This window comes from Eurypyga helias, unplaced genomic scaffold (genome assembly GCF_000690775.1).
Source record: "Eurypyga helias isolate BGI_N326 unplaced genomic scaffold, ASM69077v1 scaffold11644, whole genome shotgun sequence".
Lineage (NCBI taxonomy): Eukaryota > Metazoa > Chordata > Aves > Eurypygiformes > Eurypygidae > Eurypyga > Eurypyga helias.
In genome coordinates, this window is record NW_010245738.1 from 41,583 (window position 1) to 65,150 (window position 23,568).

The 23,568-nt window shown below is 37.6% G+C and overlaps 1 protein-coding gene across 2 annotated transcripts in view; it reads left to right on the plus strand.

The window, feature by feature from the left end:
* DICER1 (dicer 1, ribonuclease type III) overlaps positions 1 to 23,028 on the plus strand; it is a 46,626-nt gene extending 23,598 nt beyond the window's left edge. Inside the window, exons 15-28 of one of the 2 annotated variants that reach the window (XM_010150186.1) lie at positions 1,958 to 2,097; positions 4,429 to 4,608; positions 5,401 to 5,614; positions 5,991 to 6,144; positions 8,316 to 8,498; positions 8,822 to 8,927; positions 9,023 to 9,198; positions 9,495 to 10,278; positions 11,964 to 12,119; positions 15,952 to 16,834; positions 18,809 to 19,077; positions 21,593 to 21,755; positions 21,847 to 21,922; positions 22,187 to 23,028. In XM_010150186.1, coding sequence (XP_010148488.1) covers positions 1,958 to 2,097; positions 4,429 to 4,608; positions 5,401 to 5,614; positions 5,991 to 6,144; positions 8,316 to 8,498; positions 8,822 to 8,927; positions 9,023 to 9,198; positions 9,495 to 10,278; positions 11,964 to 12,119; positions 15,952 to 16,834; positions 18,809 to 19,077; positions 21,593 to 21,755; positions 21,847 to 21,922; positions 22,187 to 22,352 — 3,650 coding nt within the window. In that variant the 3' untranslated portion in view covers positions 22,353 to 23,028. The remainder of the gene's footprint in view (positions 1 to 1,957; positions 2,098 to 4,428; positions 4,609 to 5,400; positions 5,615 to 5,990; positions 6,145 to 8,315; positions 8,499 to 8,821; positions 8,928 to 9,022; positions 9,199 to 9,494; positions 10,279 to 11,963; positions 12,120 to 15,951; positions 16,835 to 18,808; positions 19,078 to 21,592; positions 21,756 to 21,846; positions 21,923 to 22,186) is intronic. The other variant, XM_010150187.1, reaches the window with a different exon arrangement.
* Positions 23,029 to 23,568: the final 540 nt, after the last annotated feature.

The following is a 23,568-nucleotide window of genomic DNA, read 5'->3' on the forward strand; positions in this document are numbered from 1 at the left end:
CCCCCATGGGGTGCCATCCTTCAGGACCCTGCTCCAACCTGGGTGCCCCACGGGGGTCACAAGTTGTGCCACCAAACCTGCTCCAGCCTGGGTGCCTCTCTCCACTGGGCCACAGCTCCTGCCAGGAGCCTGCTCCAGCACAGGCTGCACACAGGGTCACCACCTCCTTCAGGCATCCCCCTGCTTCGGCGCGGGGACCTCCCCGGGCTGCAGGGGTGTTTCTGCTCCCCTGTGACCCCCCATGGCTGCAGGGCACAGCTGGCCTTACCATGGTCTGCACCATGGGCTGCCAAGGAATCTCTGCCCTGGTGCCTGGAGCTCATCCTCCCCCTCCTTCTCCACTCACCTGGGGGTCTGCAGAGTTGTTCCTCACATGTTTTACAAGAGCCTGTAGTGACAGGACAAGGGGTAACGGGTACAAATTGAGAAGAGGGAGGTTCAGATTAGATATCAGGAAGAAATTCTTCAGAGAGGGTGGTGAGGCACTGGAACAGGTTGCCCAGAGATGTTGTGGAGGCCCCATCCCTGGATGTCTTCAAGGCCAGGCTGGATGAGGCTTTGAGCAACCTGGACATGTTTTACAAGAGCCTGTAGTGACAGGACAAGGGGTAACGGGTACAAATTGAGAAGAGGGAGGTTCAGATTAGATATCAGGAAGAAATTCTTCAGAGAGGGTGGTGAGGCACTGGAACAGGTTGCCCAGAGATGTTGTGGAGGCCCCATCCCTGGATGTCTTCAAGGCCAGGCTGGATGAGGCTTTGAGCAACCTGGTCTAGTGCACGGTGTCCCTGCCCATGGCAGGGGGGTTGGAACTAGATGATCTTTAAGGTCCCTTCCAACCCTAACCATTCTGTGATTCTATGATTCTGTGTTCTCACTCCTCTTTTTTGGCAGAAAATCTCTTCTCTTCTTTTTTTTCTTTCCTCCCCTTCTTAAACACGTTATCCTGGACACATTACCACTGACACTGATGGGCTCAGCCTTGGCCAGCAGTGGGTCTGTTTTGGAGCCACCTGGCATGGGCTCTGTCAGACATAAGGAGGCTTCCAGCAGCTTCTCACAGAAGCCACCCCTGTAGCCCCCCAGCTACCAAATTCTTGGCGTGCAAACCCAAAACCAAAAAATAAGTTGTTTTTTAAAGTTGATTGTTACAAATTAAAAAATGGAATACGCAACCCTAAACTTACTGTGTTCTCTACTGTATTGTAAGGCACATTCTGAAAATAGGACATTGCAGGCTTACTTCAGTTCTCCTTTTTTTATTAAGTAAATGGAGCATATTCTTTATTGTGGAATGTTTTAAAGACAATTCCATGTTATGGGTGCTATGATGAAGTACAGAAGCATTTATGTATCTTTTAATGAAAAAAAAAAAACCAACAAAAAACCCCAAAATCCTGACTGGGGTTGGGGTGTTTGTTTTTTTTTGTGAAGTTAAACGTTTTGATCATTGAATTCATGCCAGTAAATATATCCAAGAGTAACACTGTGATGGCCAGTAAATATATCCAAGAGTAACACTGTGATGGCTCAACTCAGTGTTGAGAGTGCACATTCAACAGGAGTGATTCCCTTTTTAAAATGATACAAAAATAAAACTAACTGTTCCTTCTTTCTTGGCATAACTCCATGGGAGTGATTTTTTAAATTTTTTTTTTTAATGAATATTTCAGTCTCTGGTTGGTTTGTATGGGCAAAATCATTTATTTTTCTTTGTTATTTTCATTATAGAATTAATTTTGTAATTAAAATTTCAGGTATTTTTACTATAAATATTTTTGCAAAAAATCTTTATCACTCTTTGGAGAAAGAGTAAAGTTACACTTTTGGAGCCTTGCATTTTAAAGACTTAGGTGAGGTGTTTTTATGAGCAGTCACATCTACTGCATAGTATCTTAAGGAACCAAGATTTGATTGTTCACAATGCTATTTCTTTGGACTCTTTCATAATATTCAGGTGAACTGGATGATCATTTGATGCCAGTTGGTAAAGAAACGGTTAAATATGAGGAGGAGCTTGATTTGCATGATGAAGAAGAAACCAGTGTCCCAGGAAGGCCAGGCTCTACAAAAAGAAGACAGTGCTATCCTAAAGCTGTTAGTATCACTCGCTGCTGTCCCCATCTTCGATCAAATGCTTTATGTACTGATAGGAAGACAAAATTGCCAACTCTTTAAGTCTTATCTGAAAAGAGTATTTTGCAACAAATATTGCATTTATAGTTGAAATATTTTACAGTTTTAAATGTATGGAAACTTACACAAATACCTGAATGAGTTCATGGGACCATGTGCTTTGAAAGCATGCCTGTGGTTCAGAGAATGTACACTTTCTGTAAAGCTTGTTGAGTGTATTTGCCTGGTATAGAAATAACTGTGAAGAAGAATTGTCTTGCATGAAAAATCTGTAAAATCTTCAAGTTGCCTGGTAAATATACTAGAGCAAAGGAAGAATTACTAGCTTTTTGCTGGCCTTCTAGACAAATAATTGAAGATTGAAGAAGATGCCCAGGGGGTCAAAGTTATCTGCCAGGCTAAAGACAGAATTTGGAGGTTTTTTAGATGCTTGGCTTAGTTTGGAGACTTTATTGGTCAAACACAGAATTTAATAATTTTGGGGCTAAAGCTTAGAATACCAAATAAGTATACTTTTAAATATTTTTAAATTTTAAAATACTTCTAAATATTATACTTAATATGCCAAAAAATTCACGTAAGATGCTTACCTAATAATACAGAGCTAAAGTAACTTACACATGGATCTGTTACAACAGGTTTCAGCCATAGCAGCTTGTAGAATTAGACTTCTTAGTATTTATGGGGGTGTCAAATACTTTAAGAGAAAATGGAGAAAAGAAGCTTTGTCAGAGTATTTTGCAACTACTCCGGATCATTTCTCCTTCTCCTGTAGTTGCTACAGGTTGTGTCTAAGGTCCTTTGAACAGGACAGGTAACTCATTCAGAACAGATTGCATAGTAGGTTCTGATAATCTTTGCTTTTCATGGAGCCTTTGGTCACATGTGGGAGTGTCAGCATGTACACTCACGGTAGTAGGCTACACTGCTGTGTTGTACATTCATGTGCAGCCTCAGCTATGGTGATAGCCCTTCCGTAATTCCAGTCTTGGCATCCTGCATGTGCCCAAATTTTAGTAGTAGCTTAAATAATTGGTTATTGGGAAAGGATACTGTGGCATCACAGAGCAAATTACAAACAGAATGGCAGATGAGAGAACCTTTTTCTTGCAAGACTTCACAACCAGTTTGAGTCTTTGCACAGTGTTTCTTGGTGCTTCTTGTGCCTTTCTCAGTCCTCTTAAGTCACTAGTGATTGTTGGAAGAGGGTTGACTTGTAGAATGCACGATCATGTTGTCTGTCATTCAGAGGAGTTGATTTCTCAAGTGATGCATCATTCTCTCAGTTATGTTTTTTTAATGCAGAATCCAAGAATACTTTCCCTTGCTTTGTCCGAACTTTTCACATCTGGAAAAGAAGCTTTGGCAAATGTTGAAGGTCTACAAGATCCTCTTGGGCTTAATATAGTTATTAAACTTATGAGTAATTTTCCATTAAGCCAAGGCCACAGTTTTGCTACAGTATAACTTTAAATTCCAGGACTACATATATTGCAGTTTAGTTTAAGATAAACAGGAGGATCATTCTTAAGACCTACAAAATAATGAACTTCTATCAAACATAAAGCATGATTTCTTAAGGTCTGTTGCAGGTATGAGCAGCAGAGTTAGAAGTGCTTGTGGCTGTTGTGAGTATTCACATCTGCAAGCTAGAATTATTGTTAGAAAACTTTTGTAGTGTAGTGCCTGGGCAAAGGGGCTGTGTATTGAATTTTGTTTGTGTGTTTGCCCCACATATATAAAAAAGGTTTTTCATACTTTTAAATAGTTCTGGGGAAAGAACCCATCTTAATGAAGCTGTAAGTTCAGACAAGCTTATATGAAAATTGAATTATTTGAAGCAGGCTTTTTCCAGAGTGCATATGTTTTTCTTTCCCTTTTTTGCTTTCTTGGACCTTGGACATGAAGTGCGCTCCACAGTTACTGGCTAAATCTGGAAATCGGCATCAAAGCTTCAGTTGTATTTATGGTGAAGTGCTGTCTTTATTCTGCAGTTAGATGCATGTTTCTAACACAGGGTGGATACAGGGGAACTCCAGGGACATAATGGAAGTTGCCTTTTGGCAAGGAGGAAGACCTGGGGGCATTGTGCTCCCTTGATGCAAGTGTTCAGACAGATCTCATGGCTGCCAGGCCGGGCTGCTGACCAAATGTTTTTGCTTAAGAAAGAGAACTTTACTGAAGTCCAGATTAACTTTTTTATTTTTAGCCATACCTGTCCAAATAAAAGAATTTAGGTGAATTTTGCTCATTTTTATCATGTTAAAAGAATATATATTTTTTTCTTTTCAGATTCCAGAATGTTTGAGGGATAGTTATCCCAAACCTGATCAGCCCTGTTACCTGTACGTAATAGGAATGGTGTTAACGACTCCTCTACCTGATGAGCTCAACTTCAGGAGACGAAAGCTATATCCTCCTGAGGATACAACAAGATGTTTTGGCATATTGACAGCCAAACCTATACCTCAGGTAATGAATCTAGCTGCTTTCCTTATTCTGTATGACTTAAAACCTTTCACTTTTCACTTATTTCTACCCACCCCCCCGCAACAACAGGTATCAAGTCACCTCCAGAAAATGAGCAAGTTTCATCCGTCCAGTCCAGTCACTGCTTTATTTCCTGTGTAGTGATGGAACAGATTTTTGCCAAACTTTTGTTTTACAATTGTTTTTTTACATTATTTTGCAGTGGGAAATTCAAAATGTTCCTTCTTTTTTGTATGAGGTATGATAGAGTGGCATATCAGCTGTAGAAATGGCCTGCACCCCTACTTCAGCTATATGAAAGCTATGATAATCAGTCCTCTCGTAGCATTCCTAGTCTGCAGCAGCAGAGAAAACAGGCCATGATAATTGAAATTGGCACCTCTTGCTTCAGAAAATTTTTAATAGAAAGGCATTTTTTTGTGGGTGAGACTCAGCTGAGGAAAACTTTTTTCAGGTCTTATGTTCTGTTGTCTGCAGAAGAAAACATTTGGGAATATTGCTGGTTTTCACATTTCTTCCTCTATAATGGAAAAGACTTCCGTTTTTACTTGATCTTACAAGAGAAGAGCTGTAAAACACAAGAACTATTAAAAAAGAATACCACTCATTCTCTACCTCTTCAAAATCTCATTTGTAATTAAAGGTCATCAAAGGTCAGAATTCTGATCCAGTTTGCTGTGGGGTCATACAAGCACTACCTCAGCAGTATTGTGTAGAGGAGTCCTACTCTGGATTTTCTCTCTTGATATCTATTTTTTTTCTTTCCTTATTTAGATTCCTCACTTTCCTGTGTATACTCGCTCTGGAGAGGTTACAATATCTATTGAGCTTAAGAAATCTGGTTTTACTCTGTCTCTGCAAATGCTTGAGCTGATAACCCGACTCCACCAATACATTTTTTCACATATTCTTCGTCTTGAGAAACCTGCACTAGAGTTCAAACCCACAGAAGCTGACTCAGCCTATTGTGTTCTACCTCTTAATGTTGGTAAGAACAGAGCTCTTGTTTTTAAATACTCACTTGGAATTACTTTAGCAACAAGTTATTAATGTTATGTTAAATTTCTGGTGCTATCTGTAGAGATCATACTGTATGTGGTAGTATGAAAATTTGTCAGTTTTATTTTTATTACTGCTTCACAATTCCAAAAGTTTTAACTTGGTGATGTGACTTGATTTATAGTAGGTTTCAGCTGACTCCATAAGGGTCTGAAATCATGTATATGTCTCCTTTGAAATTTTTTGGGAATAATCACATATGTGTATACAGTAAGAAAAAAAATTTGTGATCTACAAATTCCCAGATAAGTTCAGCCTGGAAAACTCTCCCCTGAATAACTGAGTTATGCGTTTTCCTTTTTAAGTTGATGACTCCAGCACTTTGGACATCGACTTTAAGTTTATGGAAGACATTGAAAAATCTGAGGCGCGTACAGGCATTCCCAGTACTCAGTATACAAAAGAAATGCCTTTTATTTTCAAGTTAGAAGATTACCAGGATGCAGTTATCATTCCACGGTGAGTACTCTATACATACTTTAGGTATGTACCTATTGTATTCCTATAAGCACTTATAATTAAGGGGATGTTAGTGTTTGGAATAGAATTGCTTGTAAAAAGTGTATGCTATTAATCTGAAGGTATCTGGTGGTGTCTCAAGTAATCTAAGGGTTTTTGTTTGGTTTTTTTTTTAGTCAGTAGTTAGTCTTACATCGTAGGATTCATTATCTTTTTTTAGTAGGATTACTCATCTTTTTATTAGGAATACTAGAGTTAGTTCGTCACAAAAGTTACTTGGTATTCTGATAAAATGTTGCACCTTCGTCAAGAACTGGCCTACTGAAGCCAGTTTCAATATGGAAGGTTGAGTTCTTACCAGAGGCTTGCCAGTGGAAGATACACTCTTGGTGTGGGGAAAAATTAACAAATTAAAAAGACCAGATAAAAGAATCTTTCTCTTGAGTGGTATTTTGAGGAGAAATTATCATAATTTTATGTACTGGATATACAGAGGTTCTCCAGAATTGGTAGGTTTTGTGGAGGCTTAATTATTCCCTGTGTCATGCTTGACATGATGCGAAAAAAGAAAATGGGCTGACTGGTTTATACTTGTACCTAGTATGTTGTAAACAATGGAAGTTGTAGAATATATATGGAAGATAAGTATTAGTACTTTGTTGTGGCCTCATCTGTGTTAGGCTTCCTGCCTGCCCCCGCCTTTAAAAGTCTTCCTCCCAGTGCTGACAAATGCTGTGGTAAAAGTGCTGGTGTCAAAAAGCAGTGGCGGGCCATCGCTGTATATAAGCATTGCTTCACGTGTGACCAGAGTTCGTGCCATAGAACTAGTTCGTAGGTGGTGCCAATTAGCGCGGTGGCCGGACTTCAGTGAACTTCTCTCATGTGCCTGAAGATCTGGACACAGTGCCTAAACCAGTACTATTGTTCCCCCTTCCATCTTTTTTTTTGAAGGGGGGTGGGGGGGGTTGAAGTTGGGGGTGTGGCGGGAGTAGGTGGCATCTCTTCTGTGAGCATTATTAGTTGCCATCTGATAATGTTAAGGCTTGGGAGAAGCCAAAGAATTTTTGACTTTGTTTCATACATTGATAAATCTCAGAATTTCAAGTACTTCTGTTTTCAGTCAGTATAAAAATGGTGGAAATACGTGCTCGTCCTTCTCTGTCCTACTTGGTTGTAAGCTCCTCAGGGGAAGCATAATACATGGACTGTGTATTCCTACAGTTTTGCTTGAATTCTTCAGAATAGACATGATTGTGAATAGGGTAAGAAAAAAGGGTTTTCTGAAAGCTTCTTTCACCATCATGTTCTTCAATGAATGAAGTTCAGACAGCCTGGAAATATGGTTTTCTTGATTTTTCTCTTTGGAAGAAAGCTAGAAAGGCTTATTAATAGTGTGTTAGTTTTAGAGATGTCTATTTAGACTTTTGAATAAAAGCTTAAAATGATAGGTGGGGCAGATCAAAGTACGAAATAATATATGGAAATCCTAATTTTGAATGTTGATTTCATGATTTCTTAAATTTTTTTTCTTGTGCATGTTTATCACCATAGTATCCAGTGACCATCAGTAGCCACAGTAAAAGTGTGGCAGCATTCTGGCTTTATTTTTCTCACATTCTGTCTGTATTAGAAGAACTGCATTGTCCTTCGAAGGCTTGTGTCTTACTAGGTATCTGGGGAGTTGTATTTTAACTTTAATCAGAGGATGACTTAGTTAAAATGCCAGTTTAGATGTGAGGTAGTACAATGTTTGTATGCAGTAGAACTCCATTTCTACTGATTGTAGCACTTAGGAGACAAGCCGTTGAAAAGCCAAATTACAAAATTTAATTGTTAGGTGTTTAATTAAGAAATTATAATTTGCAGCATTACTCTTGGAGATTGCTGTCCAGAGCTTGATTTTTTATTAGATATTGAAGACACAAAACCTGCATGTAATTTAAATGTTTCTGTAGGGGGAATTCCATAGGTTGTAGGTTTATTTTATTCTTCCTTATCTTACAGATTCTCTTTTCATATTTGAGTCAGCTAAGCAAGTGGTTTCTGTAACAAAAAGCCCTGCCAACCAAAGACCTTAAGTGAGCTATTTAATGGTTTATCACCTGACCATGTTAGAAGATTAAGCACAAGTCCTAAGGCTATAACATATGTCAAATTTTTTTTTTTTTTAGGTATCGGAATTTTGATCAGCCTCATCGATTCTATGTAGCTGATGTGTACACTGATCTTACTCCACTCAGTAAATTCCCTTCCCCTGAATATGAAACTTTTGCTGAATATTATAAAACAAAGTATAATCTTGACCTGACCAATCTCAACCAGCCACTGCTGGATGTGGACCACACATCTTCAAGGTAGCAACAGTCATATTTGTGTCTGATGTTTGTAATTTGACAATGAAGTTCCTTTTTTCTTTTTTCCTCTTTTGTGGGATAAAGCTGATGGCTTGTGTTATCCAAAATAATTACTGATTTTTTTTTTTTTCTTGGGGGTACTTAAATTACGTTATAACAACTGTAACTGGAGTCCACTTTTTCTGCAGGGATAACTCTGCTGTCACTTCACAGTACATTAAGGGTGAATACTAAGAATAAGTCATCACTTTTGAAACTTCAGGCTAGTAGGTTCTATTTATTAATTATGTACTTACATTAAAATATTTTCACATGGTCTTTAGGCTTAATCTTTTGACTCCTCGCCATTTGAATCAGAAGGGGAAAGCACTTCCACTAAGCAGTGCTGAGAAGAGGAAAGCAAAGTGGGAAAGTTTGCAGAATAAGCAGGTAAAATAGAAGTATCTAATTCAAGTTGCACTTCTCAGTGATCTGATGACTACCTGTACAGGTAAAATTCTTTTCTTCCCCCCTCTTCTCCCCAGATACTGGTTCCAGAGCTCTGTGCTATACATCCAATTCCAGCATCATTGTGGAGAAAAGCAGTTTGCCTCCCCAGCATACTCTATCGCCTGCACTGCCTGTTGACAGCAGAGGAACTAAGAGCTCAGACAGCCACTGATGCTGGTGTAGGGGTTAAATCACTTCCTGCAGATTTCAGGCATGTACTTTTTCAATGTGTATTTTACAATATGATAAGTGACTTCATTGGAAAACAAGGTGAAAACTTAACCATTTCTGCATGTATTTAAAACTGGTACCGTTTGTTTATGTTTCACCAAAAGCTGACATGAGTTAGTTTAAAAAGGCTTGATTGTGAGTGGGAAGTTAGATGCTGCAGTCACTGTTCTTGTCAGAAGAATGTGGCTTTTTTTCTTTTAAACATGTATGTGCATGCAATCTTCTTGTTTTGTGATAATACTTTTTTGTTAACAAATTCAGCATATGTCTTTACAGATATCCTAACTTGGACTTCGGATGGAAAAAGTCTATTGACAGCAAATCCTTCATCTCTATTCCTAACTCCTCTTTAGTAGAGAATGAAAATTACTGTAAGCACAGCACAATTGTAGTCCCTGAAAATGCTGCACATCAAGGTGCTAATAGAACCTCTTCTGCAGAAAACCATGACCAAATGTCTGTGAGTTACAGAACATTGCTCAATGAGTCACCCAGTAAACTCCAAATTGATGTCTCGGCAGAACTTGCAGCAATTAATGGTGTTTCTTATAATAAAAGTCTTGCCAATGGCAATTGTGAATTAGTTAACAGAGACTTTTGCCAAGGAAATCAGCTGAATTACTGCAGGCAGGAAATACCTGTACAACCAACTACCTCATATCCCATTCAGAATTTATACAGCAGTGAGAACCAGCCCAAGCCCAGCAATGAATGTACTCTACTGAGTAATAAATACCTTGATGGAAATGCTAACAGATCTACCTCAGATGGATGCCCCAAAATTGCAGTGACCACCAGTACTTCAAAAGCTATTAATCTTTCAAAAGACAGAGCAGATTCTGAAAAGAACCCTTCCAGTGGGTACTCCTCAAAAACTCTTGGTCCTAATCCTGGTCTCATTCTTCAAGCTTTGACTCTTTCAAATGCTAGTGATGGATTTAATCTGGAGCGGCTAGAAATGCTTGGAGATTCATTTTTAAAGCATGCCATCACTACATACTTGTTTTGCACTTACCCTGATGCTCATGAGGGACGACTGTCATATATGAGAAGCAAAAAAGTAAGTAGTAACAGTGCAATGATATTCTGTGAAAGGCATGCTGTAATATATAGAAAAATTGTACCAGAAGATTGATTGAATGGCAACAGGTTGGTTAAAGTCCACAACTTCACTGATTATGCATTGGGTAGCATGCATATTAGGACTAAAAACTACAGAATTAATGTTGCCGTAACTCTGATGTCGAGAAAAAGTTTGCTACAGTTTGTTTTGAAATATAACCCAGCTGATTACCAGCCTAAAAAAGGGCAGGACTGAGCAGAACTAAAAATTGCGGATTAGTGAGGGTGTTTGGATTGAACACTAGAGCTGTGTTGAGCAGAAACTCTTAATGGGAGTGCTTGGACGAAGGATTGAGTTAGCAACACAGAGCCTTAGGTTGTAGCTTTGAGTTTTTCTTTGTTTCCTCAATATGTTACACATGAGATAAGAACTATTTACTAATTGAGTATAAATTAACGTATAACAATAATAAAAATTGATTAAAGTAATAGAAAGTAAAATATACGATGCAATTGCTCAGCACCCGCTGACTGATGCACAGCTAGGTCCCAAGTAGTGAGAGCCCAAGAGTGATCGCAGCAGAGTCCGAGTGAGGCCATGAGCGATAGCACGACCAGGAAAGCCAACTGACCCACCAACTCACTAACGAACGAGCAAGCAAAGGAGTTAGGAAAAGAGTTAGCAGAGAAGTTAAGGAGCTAACAGAGGAGTTAGCAAAGGAGCAAAAGGAGTTACAGAGAGAGTCAAAGACTCATGGCCCCTGAGCCCACTCCCCGCTTATGTACTGAGCATGATGTACTATGGAATGGAATACCCCTTCGGTCAGTTCAGGTCAGCTGTCTGAACTGTGTCCCCCCACGCTGCCTGTAGCGAGAGAGAGTTGGGAATGCAGCTACGGTATCGGAAGCCGAGAGAGACCTTGAATTTGGAGCAAGCACTACTTAGCACTAGCTAAAAAGACACCTTATCTATTCTAAGGGTAAATCCAGAAATGTAGCTTCATAGCAGCCACTGTGGAGAAAGTTAACTCTTTCCTGACTAAAACCAGCACATGTGTTTAAAATGAGAAACAATTATTAGATTAGAATTTGATAGTTAAAAAGGAGGAAAGGGAAGTATGCTTCTGTGTGTGAAAGTGCTTTTTTTCCCTTCCCTTTAGAAGAATTTTAGAGACTTTCAAAATAACATCTGGATTATGACTTACTAAGATTTGTTAATATGGAACTGTTTTAACACTTTCTACTGCCAAGGTTTAGGTCAGTCTACCCATAATAGCAATCATTTTGCATTCCAAATCCAGACTGAATGTTGATTCTTAATGCTGGTAATTAATGACACTTGTACATTATATTGCTATTAGTTATATGAAAGTTATTAGTTATATTTACTGTTCTTAACACAGCAATAATTTTGTTTTGCAAAGAGAATTTAATCAAAATTCTTTAACTGAAAATGTCGCACCTAATATGCTTGGCTTCAAAAGAAATTTAAGTAAAATCTGTACCTTGCTCTGAATTGCTTGTACTGTATTAAGAAAGCTGAACTCCCCTTTGAGAACTATAGAAAATGCATAATTGTACTCAATCTGGCCCGACATATAAAATTGTTTTACACCTTTTGCATTTTAACCTGATTTTATGTAATTGTATGTCCAGATGCTTACCAGAATGTTTTTCTTGAAGGTCAGCAACTGTAACTTGTATCGCCTTGGAAAAAAGAAAGGACTGCCTAGTCGTATGGTGGTATCGATTTTTGATCCCCCGGTCAATTGGCTTCCTCCTGGTTACGTAGTAAACCAGGATAAGAGCAACACTGATAAGTGGGATAAAGATGAAATGGTAAGACTTATTTAAGTGTGTTGAAGAGCTGTTATCTGTGTGTCTATGTTCTGTCAACTTTACCTCCTCCCACCTCCTAGATACTTTTCCTAGGTTTTCAGGGGGAAAAAAAAAATTGTAAATCTGTATCCTTTTTTCCTTTTAAAAAACTTCTCTGTAACTTATGGGAAATGAGAGGAAAACTGATCCTGAATAGAACCTAAAGGAAGATTTACTGAACATCATCCCATAATGAGTGTGTATATATAAATAGAAAAGCAGAGAAGAAAAACTTTTTTGCTTGTAGTTAGCATGCTCTCAGGAGTTTTTCCTGATACTTCTCTTGGAAATTTTATATGGAGTTATGGCTGCTGGTTTTCCTGTAATATGTGTATGCAGAAGATGATCTGCATAATGAGTTCACCTTTATAGACATATGAAATGGAATAGTTGTTTTTTCATAGTGCTGAGGCAGAATGAAGGTGAAAACTGGCCAGAAAAAACGTGCAGTATTAGTTGCTGTTAGCTACACCACAGGTATGACTGGGAGCTATTCTCATCCAAAATACAGTGGTGGCTTAGGCACCCTCCCTGTCTGTCGCCAAAAACTTCGGAATGACAAGTCTTAATGAGGAACAATTCAAATTGTTTTCTGACTAACATCGTATGTCAAGAGTAGATGTGCACGTATAAGAAATAACACTGATCGCAGCAGTCAGTAACGTAGTCTTTTAAGTGTTTGAGACTGGTTTGGCGGTTGGGGGAAGGGGGTGGAGAGGTTTTTTTCTTTTTCCAAGTTCTGAAGACCACATTTGGGTTATAGAACCACCAGAGGGCACATGAGAGGACTGTTAGGTAGATGTACTGTGCAAATAAATGTTTATTGCAGAATAAAACAACCTGATTATTGTGGTTCTGTACTGTGCCAAGATTTCATTTCAAAGAGGCTTACTGCTCTACCTTTCTAAAAAATAAGATAGCACATTTGGGACAGGAGCTAATCATTGGTTATAAAAAGCTTTCAGTTCTCCATAGTTTTTCACTGGCCTCTTCCTCTTTGCTAGTCACTGTGTATTTGTAAATAAAACACACAATGTCAGACCAAAATGCAGACAGTTGTACAACTAAGGAGTGTGTTTTCTGGGCCAAGTAGGTGTTTTGTTTTCTTGGATGTAAATTTCATTCTCTATCTATGGGCTGATGGTCAATGACTGGGGCTAGAAATGTCATATCATTATGACAAATTATTACTAAAACTCCTAGTCAAATGTTGGTATTTTTTGTGTTATCGAGTTTTATTAAGGGGAAGGATCTTCCTTTGTTCTTTTGACCAAATAGCTGATTTCTAAAAAGCATGAAAAAAGCATTTAAATGTATTTATCTTCAGCTTGCAAGTGGCCATAACTTGTTCAGAATCAATCAGGTATTCTTTAAGAAAAGGTTCTTTCATATGGGGTTCATTGTTGATTTATTTATGAAACAGTGTCTAATGATGGAAAAAAAAATTTGCTTCCTGTCTCCTTTACCTACTGTTCATTCTCATCACTTAGAGTTTTATTTTTTTATATACATGAAGCAAAGTGCAGACAATGTTAGGGTAGTTCACGTAGCTGTCCTGCTAATTAAAATTAATTTGAAAAAACTTGTGATTGAAATTGTAGGAAAAATGAAATGTATCACTTGTTAAATCTTTGTGAAAACACACGCTGAAATCTGTTTTGAATCGCCCATATAGACATGTCTAATTCAGAGAGTGTGTTTTTATTTTGGTGACAGATATGACAGGTGGTGTGTTACAAGAAAAAATCAGCTCTTGCTCTAGTTGGGACTAGTTAAATTAGTCTTATTTTGAGCATTATACTGCTACTAGTATCCAAAATAACTTACTTCAAATCAAATTTTGCTGTCTCTTTCTGATCAATTAAAGTTTCAGAAATCCTTGCTGAGTATATGTGAGATGGGTAATTCCAGCAGCAGCAATTCTTTTGGCAAAATGTCGAAACTATGAATTCCTTTAGCCACTTCTTTTCCTCTCCTTTCATTACTAAACCTGGCTAAGGCTGTTCCATCCTGATGAGGAACATCATGATCTGTTTGATCCTTAGATGTTTTCAAGTGGTCCCTAGTGCAGCCTACAGCTGCCACCCATCTACACCCCTAAAGTTGTGCATTTGGCCCAAAGGGAGGGATCCCCAGCATCTGGTTCAGAGGTTTGCGAGATTAAGTGGTCGAGACCTAGAGTTTGACATACAGAGATTGAGGGCAGATACAGGCTGTTTCACTTGATTCAAAATGGTGTTGGCTTTCAGGACCCAATCCAGAAAAGCACTTTGAATCTGATCTTGCTCCTATCAAATTCAGTGGCAGAATTCCCACTGACATCAGTGATGCTGGGTTAAGCCTGTGAATAGTCCTTTTGATGTTAGGAAGACTACTTGTGCATTTAGCTAATATGTTTAAGTGCTTTCCTGGATTTGGGCCATGGCACATTGTACAGCATTGCCATATCTGTATTCAATTTATAATTTTCACCAATCCATACCAATTTGCTCAATATGAGCAGGGAAAAGACATGAGACGACATTAGTTTTGCTGTTGTGGCTATGTATGTACGTATTAGAAAATGGGTGACAACTTCAACTTTTCTTGTAATTAGTTAAGGTTGTAAGTATAGCCTGAAAAAAGCCCCTAAACTTGTAAACAAGTATGTACTTGGTTAAAGAATGGGATTAATATTTGTTGCCTTTACACTGAGTTGTTATCCTGCTTCATGATTTAATATATTTGTTAATATTCAGTTTTAAAACAAAGAACAAAAGTATTGCAGAAGTGTGCCTCTTTTTTTTTTTTTTGCTTTTCCATTTTTGGACTCATTATATTGAAAACCTGGTAATGCTAAATACATGTCGAACTGGAGAGACTTCATATTTGTTAAAATGAAGAACCACAGTACAAGTTAATGATTCTTACACAACCGAAAATTGGCCTGTATCTAACTGCAATAAGCAGCAAGATCACTTACTGAGTCCCCAGAGCATGCAGTTGTATGCTCACCCACATAAACATTAGATGCATGCCAACTAACTGGTATTAGATTCTCATTTTTGATCCATAATGTAAAAATCGCCTACACTGATTCACTAAACTTACTTTCTATCCATTTTCCAAGTAGATTGAATTAATTTGCAGCTAACTGAGAGCATAGATAATATATTTTGCTGCTTCAAGCGATGGTGATTGAGGAGTAGGGTAAAGAAGTTCCTGCAGTTGTTTCATGGCCTGTGTTTTCTGTGTCTGTGTCCCAAAACGGAGATTGTTGCTATTGTGACTATTGTAAACCCTGCAAGCCCCTTAGTATTTGCCATAGAAGGATGTGGAAAGAACCTTAAATTACATTGATTGAACATTTGTAATAGGCTTACTTAGCAGCTAGAGAGAAGCTACCAACCAAAAATGTTTCTTCTCTAAATTTGTTAATTTAGAATTCTTTCTTTTGTTTACTTTGGTGTGCAAGTATATAATGCTTAGTGATTTTAAACTCAGTTGTACGTGCATCACATTCAAGTATAAGAGCGAGTTCCTATGAAATGCAGCATGTGTTACACGCAGAACGCGCTATTATAGGTTAGTAATAAAGGGTTTGTATTCCAAGGCAATTACTGTAATCTCTGAATGCTAGTGTTAATTGAGGCTGTGTTGTACATCTGATCAGACAGTGTAATTAGGAACAGTACTTTAAAGATCACTCTTACTATCAGCGGATGCTGCTCAAATCTTACTTTTTTGACAGTTCTAGAATTAAAATGTCTCATTTCCCTCTTCAGTAGCATATTTTTTTTTTGCTCTTTCATAGACAAAGGAGAACTTGTTGGCTAATGGTAAACTTGATGATTATGATGATGATGAAGAGGATGAAGACCTAATGTGGAGGTTACCCAAGGAAGAAGCAGACTTTGAAGATGATTTTCTGGAGTATGATCAGGAGCATATCAAATTCATTGATAATATGTTAATGGGATCAGGGGCTTTTGTGAAGAAAATCTCTCTCTCTCACTTTTCAACCACTGATTCAAACTATGAATGGAAAGCGCCCAAAAAGTCATCCCTGGGTAATGTTCAGTTTTCATCAGATTTTGATGACTTTGACTATAGCTCTTGGGATGCTATGTGCTATCTGGATCCTAGCAAGGCTGTTGAAGAGGATGATTTTGTAGTGGGCTTCTGGAATCCATCAGAAGAAAACTGTGGTGTTGATGCAGGAAAACAGTCTATCTCGTATGACTTGCATACGGAGCAGTGTATTGCTGACAAAAGCATTGCAGACTGTGTGGAAGCCCTCTTGGGCTGCTATCTGACCAGCTGTGGTGAAAGAGCTGCTCAGCTTTTCCTGTGTTCCTTGGGGCTGAAGGTGCTCCCTGTAATTAAAAAGACTGATTGGGAAGGCACTTTGTGTGCTGCCAGAGAGAATTGCAACAGTGAACAGAAAAATCTTGCGCCAAACTCTGTTTTTGCTTCTGTAGCTAATTCAGAGCCTTGTCTGTATAAAGACCTGGAGTACGGCTGTTTGAAGATTCCACCGAGGTGTATGTTTGATCACCCAGATGCTGAAAAAACCTTAAATCACCTTATTTCTGGTTTTGAAAACTTTGAGAAGAAAATAAACTACAGTTTTAAGAACAAGGCTTATCTTCTTCAGGCATTTACTCATGCCTCATACCATTATAATACCATTACTGGTAAGTTATCTTAAAGATGCTGGGGTTTTTTCATGACAAAAGAGAAGCAGTATATGTGTGGCACGATATGTAGTCATTTTTTTTAAACATCAGGTGATACTTTAAGAAATCAATAGCCTCTGAATACAAAATCTTAGAAAATATCTTGCCCCGTATTTAGAAGAGCATACTTGCTGAAGCTGTATCTCAATGATGGTTCGTATACTTGCTTGATACAGATAGGTTTACTGAAGCCAAACAATGTTTTGGGAAAGAATGGCATTTTTCAGCTTGGATGCTGTATCACAAGTTGTTTGTGACTGACATTAGATCCTCATTTAGCTAAGTTATTGTGGAACTTGGGAAAATTGAAGCAGCAACCATGTTTTACAGATATATTTAGCACATTGTCCCATAATTAAATCCCTAGTAGATTACCCTTTGACTGTACTTCTGAAGATTAAAAAGTAGGCAATACAGTTTTTATTAGCTGAATAGCCTGTAGGTTAGCAAAATATGGAGACTTGCATTTGAAGTTGTGAATTGGAAGGCTTAATTTAAGCTTAAGCATTTTATTGTGTAAATATTTGAAGTCAAAGTTTGAAGCAGTTGACTAAATCAGAATAAATGTTCCTTTCAGGTTAACTGCTTAATGTTTCTGTACATGATCTCTTAAAAGATTTACAGTACTACAAATTTGTATTTCTGTAATCTTCTTGAATTACTTTTGCTTATACTAATTAATTTAGTATTCATTTATTCTAAAAATTTAAATATTTTCTTATGATAAAATGCAGTTACAAACAAACCATGGTAAAAATTCCAACCCTCTTTGAAGTGAATGGCAAATTCCTGAGCAGTCAGCAGTCTGAATTTTTTCCCATAGTGAATTGGTTCCTTATTCCAAGGAGTTTGAAAGGTCTGTTTTTTAATTAAAGAAATAAGTAATTTTGAAATATTAGTACATTAAGAAAGGTTTCTGACAAAAAACTGAAATGATCCTTTGGTTTTTCATTCTAGGGAATATTACCCACATATATATATTTACTTTTAACAAATATTTCACAAAATATATAGAAGGTAGATGATTCTTTTATATATACTAACAAAGAGAAACCTTGAGACCTGGTGTCCAGACAAGATGATGCTGTTAATAGCAAAAACTTTTGATTCCATTTCTATTTACCAAGTAAGACAACTGTGAATTGCTGCTACCCGTAACTTTTAAGGACTAGCTAGCACTTGAGATCTGGCAACATCTTATGTTCAGCTGCTATAAAAGCAACTTAGTACTAGCCATTTTACTCTCATGTTACTTTTGTAGTAGTTTGGTCTTCCTTCCTTCTCTCCCCACCTCTCCCTGTTTACTTTCAAGAGGTTTTGTTTTGCTTCTGTTCTAAAAATAAACCTCCATAGCTCTCCATTCCTGCATCCCCTGTCAATTTTCCAAACAGCAAAGGCTTGGCAGTTTTAGTTTCCAGTTTAAAAGACCCTTTCTGACTGGGAAATCTTTGCTTTTTCAGAAATCTGAATGCGTGGCAAATTAGATGAAAAATCTCAGATTGGATGTTCTCCCCTGCTTTTAATACGTTGATTTCTTCATTAATTTTTTTGATGTTTAATTGGATGTTTAATTGTTTTCAGATCAGCCCATGGAATCTTTTTAATTTTTTTGTTTCTCGGCACTGTGTGAAGATATTGAGTAAAAGCATTAATTGATTATTTGCACAAATAGCCTTACAAATTAACATTGGGTTCAAAGTGGCTTGATATTAGATATTCTGTTTGTTCTGATTTTTTTCTTTATTCATTCAATAACAGTCTCTTTAAACACAAAGATACCTGTTAAAAAAACAGATTTTCTTCTCTGAGCATTGGTTAGTTTGGAATTTACATGGCAGTGTACCAAACCTCCTATCCAGAAAGACTTGGGAAGAATGCGTGTGTTAAACTTAATTGTGTTATTGTACATTCTTCTATTTCCAACTCTTTAAGATTGTTACCAGCGCTTAGAATTCCTGGGAGATGCAATTTTGGACTACCTCATAACCAAGCACCTTTATGAAGACCCACGGCAGCACTCTCCAGGAGTTCTTACTGACCTACGATCTGCTCTAGTCAATAATACCATTTTTGCATCATTAGCTGTAAAGTATGACTACCACAAGTACTTCAAAGCTGTCTCTCCTGAGCTGTTTCACGTTATTGATGACTTTGTGCAGTTTCAAATGGAAAAGAATGAAATGCAAGGAATGGATTCTGAGGTTAGTGGAAGTAGAAGAAATGTGTTCGGTGTCTGACGTGAAGCATGTCACTGGATTTCTGAGCATGATGTGTGTTCTTGTAACATTTTAGTTTTATGCGCATAGCAGCCATAGAAGCAGGCTCCCAGTAACAAAGGATGCACTATGTAAAGCAAAATACCATTTTCAGAAAGTGTAAAGTCAGGAAGAATACTCAGAAGAAAATTAAATTGAAACTAGTTTTCTCTAGATTTTTCTGTGACACTTGATTCCAGTCACCATTTTGTTTTTGTGGTGGTGTTAGAACAAGGTGGGCAGGGGGGGTGAGGGATGCTCAGCTTGCTTTCTTCACTCACAGATTAGCAGTACTACTGTACCATAAAATTGTGAGGGAGAGTTAGAGTCACATAATGCTGACTCAGGATAGGATATCCATGCAACGTTATGAACAATACTACCTTGGCACAATGCTGGGATTTTTTAAGGTAGCACACTGACAGAGATTTTCACTATTTTTCATCTGGTGATTCCTGTTGGAGCAGGTGTCATTGCACTGTACTCAAGGATGTTTGACATGCTCCTAAAGGCTTTATTTTTGCATGTTATATATTATATTATATGCATCTTTCAAATAAGCTGTTTGAAAGATAGTTTAACTGAAGACTTGCAAACACAGATCATATGTGTTATGCAGGAAACCTGATGATAACGAGCATCTACTTGCTGGAGAATGATCTAACACTCACTCATTTAGATGAGCTGCTCAGAAGATGTATGAGAGCAAGGGCCTTGTGTGCCAAATTCTAATCAAAGTCCTGGAGGAAGAGGACTTTGTCATTATCCCTTCTTTAAAAGTGTTATCCAGTAGATATTCCTAATAGTTTGTCTTCTGAAAAACTGACTAAACTCTTAGAAAATATTCTGTCTGAGAATACTCCAGCATTCAATAAACATGCTATCTTTGTCTTCAGTGAATTCTTCCTTTCTGATACGCAACTTAAAAGCTTGGGAATCAGAATACTTCAGTTACTTCCATATATGTGTTTACAGCCTTTGCACTCTGTTGCAGAGTGACATCCATATGTTCTATGGGAAGGTTCAGAAAGCCTTGTCTAAAAAACTTGTCACTTGTTTTCTTTACCATATGAGTGAAAAGGCTGAAAACTTATTTTAAGAACTTACAGTGGTGATTTTTAGCTTTGTTCAGTTTTTGCTAGTATGCAAAAAAGATTGCCTAGAAACTTCCACCAGTTTTGCAACCAAATTGTGCGCTAGCTGTTTCAAATAAAATTCTTGTTTCACTCTCCCTGTGCCTGCTCCCTATCTTGGTCTGGCACTGTATTACTGAAACTCTTATTTCATCAGAGTCTTTGTTTCTGCAGTTCATGCCAGCTAGACTGGTTTCCATGTGTGTCTCCACGTCATCTGCTTTTCTTTTTTCAAACTTCACTCCTGAAACATCTGTTGTGCCTTGCCTTACAGCTCTTAGTTTCTCTCTCCTAAGTGCTTCAGTTTGCACTCGGTATAAAATACGCTATTCAAAACAGTTGAATTTGGTTTTTAACATGAAAATTCCCATTCGGAGTGTACACATCAGGTCTGGCTTCTGGTTTGATTTATTTTGGGTGGAAATACTGGGTGGGACTAGATTATGAAGCATTATGGTGACTCTTGAGAGAACTGAATTGGGTTTTAAACCCCAAATAGGGGCCAGTTGGAGTGAGGGGGTGGCTGCTGGGGGAAAAGACTGACAGAAACCTCTCCTTCGGCAGAGGAGAGTAATGGTCAAAAACATTGTTTTCAGGTTACTTTGTTTGGACTTAGGTGAATGTTTATATATATATTTGAGGAATTTTTAGTAAAGGATTAGATTAACTCAAGACCTTTAAGACATATAATGAAAGTTTAATTTTAATAATGAGAATAGACTGCTGTCTTAAATGAGTAGCATAGAGAAAAACGCTGCCTGCTACATTGTAAAAATACCTAAGTGGGCCTGAGGTTGCTGGTTATCAGTTGTTAATGACTTATTTTACTAATGCTTATTTCATGTTTGTCTTCTGGGGTAAATGAGGTGAGGAAAGGTACATCCGACTGTCAACCAGAGATTGCGCTTAACAGATTTTTGAAGTCTCCTTCTAGGAGATGTTTAATGTACAAACCTTTCTTTTGTTGTGAGTAGCTTTCTAGTATTAACTGATAGAGCCAAGTCTGTTTCTTACTGGAAAACTCAGACCCATGGTGAAATCCTACAGAATTATTACAGGAGGAATTCACAAAGCATATAAAGTCTCTGTATGCAGTGGTGTTTGGGATTTTTTTTTTTCCATTTGAAAAATGATATATCCTGCAACTTGGTTTCATTGGAGAATAAAAGAACAGTTTCACCTTGGAGAGTTGTCAAAACTTAGAGGAAGCAGCTCAGGATAGGATGTGAGAGAGCTTACATTTCTGAAGATCTTTTGTTTTATTTTAAAAGAAGCAATTGTTTCTCTTTTTATCTCCCTCCCTTGCTTTTTTTTTTAATTGCAAACAGCTCAGAAGATCTGAAGAAGATGAAGAAAAAGAGGAAGACATTGAAGTACCAAAGGCCATGGGGGATATATTTGAGTCCCTTGCTGGTGCCATTTATATGGATAGTGGAATGTCTTTGGAAATGGTTTGGCAAGTGTACTATCCAATGATGAGGCCATTAATAGGTATTGTCAGCTTTCAGAAAAAAAAGTAAGAGTTAAGTGCCATCTGCTGTGAAGAGAACAAAGCTAATTTTTCATTTTCTTTTTCAAATAGAAAAATTTTCTGCTAATGTGCCGCGTTCTCCAGTGCGAGAGCTGCTGGAAATGGAGCCGGAGACAGCCAAATTTAGGTACGAATACGCTTCCTTTGCTACACACTGCCCTACAGTGGTTTTAAGCTGTGCTTCATAAACTACTGAGGATTTCTCGTGCACTAAACGGCTAGCGTGATCGTTGTGTTCACTGGTGGTTTTTTTCCTTGCATAACTTCCTGAGAAAAGTGATGATTTCTGTTTAACTATACTGCTTTAACTTCAGTAGAAAAGAGAACATAGGTCTCTTATTTCACATGAACTTGCCTAGGCAGTAAGTAATTCTTGTGTATGTTTTTGCAGTCCTGCAGAAAGAACTTACGATGGAAAGGTGAGAGTAACAGTGGAAGTTGTAGGAAAGGGAAAGTTTAAAGGTGTTGGCAGAAGCTACAGGATTGCCAAATCTGCAGCTGCGAGAAGAGCACTACGAAGCCTCAAAGCAAATCAACCTCAGGTCCCAAACAGCTGAGACTCCTTTTAATAATAAATAAAATGGGGGGAAAAACACATACAAATAAAGCAAATTTTTAAAAATGTTGATGTTGAGAGGAACAAATTGGAAGACAGAATTTAAAGTTTGTTTGATAACAGAATAGATAACAAAACATTTAACGTGTATAAAATTTTGGAACTAATTGTAGTTATAGTTTTTTGCGCAAACACAATCTTGTCTTCTTTCCTCACTTCTGCTTTGTTTAATCACAAGAGTGCTTTAATGATGCCATTTAGCAAGTGTTCAGAATAATTGTTGTCAGGTCTTTTTGGTTTACTTTTTTTGTCCGTACAGCTTTGCTTAGTGTTAGAAGGCCAGGGAGCTTATGCCTAATGCAGTTGCTAGATTTATATATAGTAATCTTGAAATTCTTCAATCTGTGCACTAGTGCCAGTCATAAAGCAGTTGATAAACTGTACTGGATGATTTGGTGTAAGAAAGAATAAGTGTGCCAGTATTCTCCTTTTTTTTTTTTTCCCCTTTTTATCTCTTTTTTTTTTTTTTTTTCCCCCTCTCCATGTCATCTTCTTGCATTAAGGTGACATTCCCAATCATTATTGCACTTATTTGTTAGGGACAGATTTAATTGAAATGGCTGGCATACTGGTAGAATGAAATTTCAATTTCCTTATGCCACACAGTCTGCATAAAAAAAGGTTCTTGCCTTAAAAAGAAAAAACCCTCATTAAGAATCTTTAATTTCTGATCTTTTTTAGAACAAATTGTTTTACATTCCCTTCATTTTGTTATGCATTTTACAGTGATACAGCTCTATATTTACAGTACAACTCACTGCTATAGCTGTGACTTATTACGGGATTATAATAGAAACTGTATTCATATATATGTAATAGGTTATTTTTAACAATTCTGTGGTGGCGGTTAGTCTACAGTTTTTTTTTATACCATAAACAAAATATGGTCTTTGGCTAAAACTCCAATTTTACACAAACCTGCAAGCTAGATAGTTCCAATACTGGAAACAGCGATGAATAATTGCACAGTGCAAAGTGTCACTCTAACAAAATAACCTTAGACATATCACACCTAAAATATGCTGCAGATTTTATAGTCAATTGGTTACATATTTAACAAACAGAGCACCTTTTCACTTAGAGATATTTCCACGTAAATTTCTTACTGTACTTTTCAGAGTTGCATGCATATTTCACCTACCAAAGCTGTGCTGTTA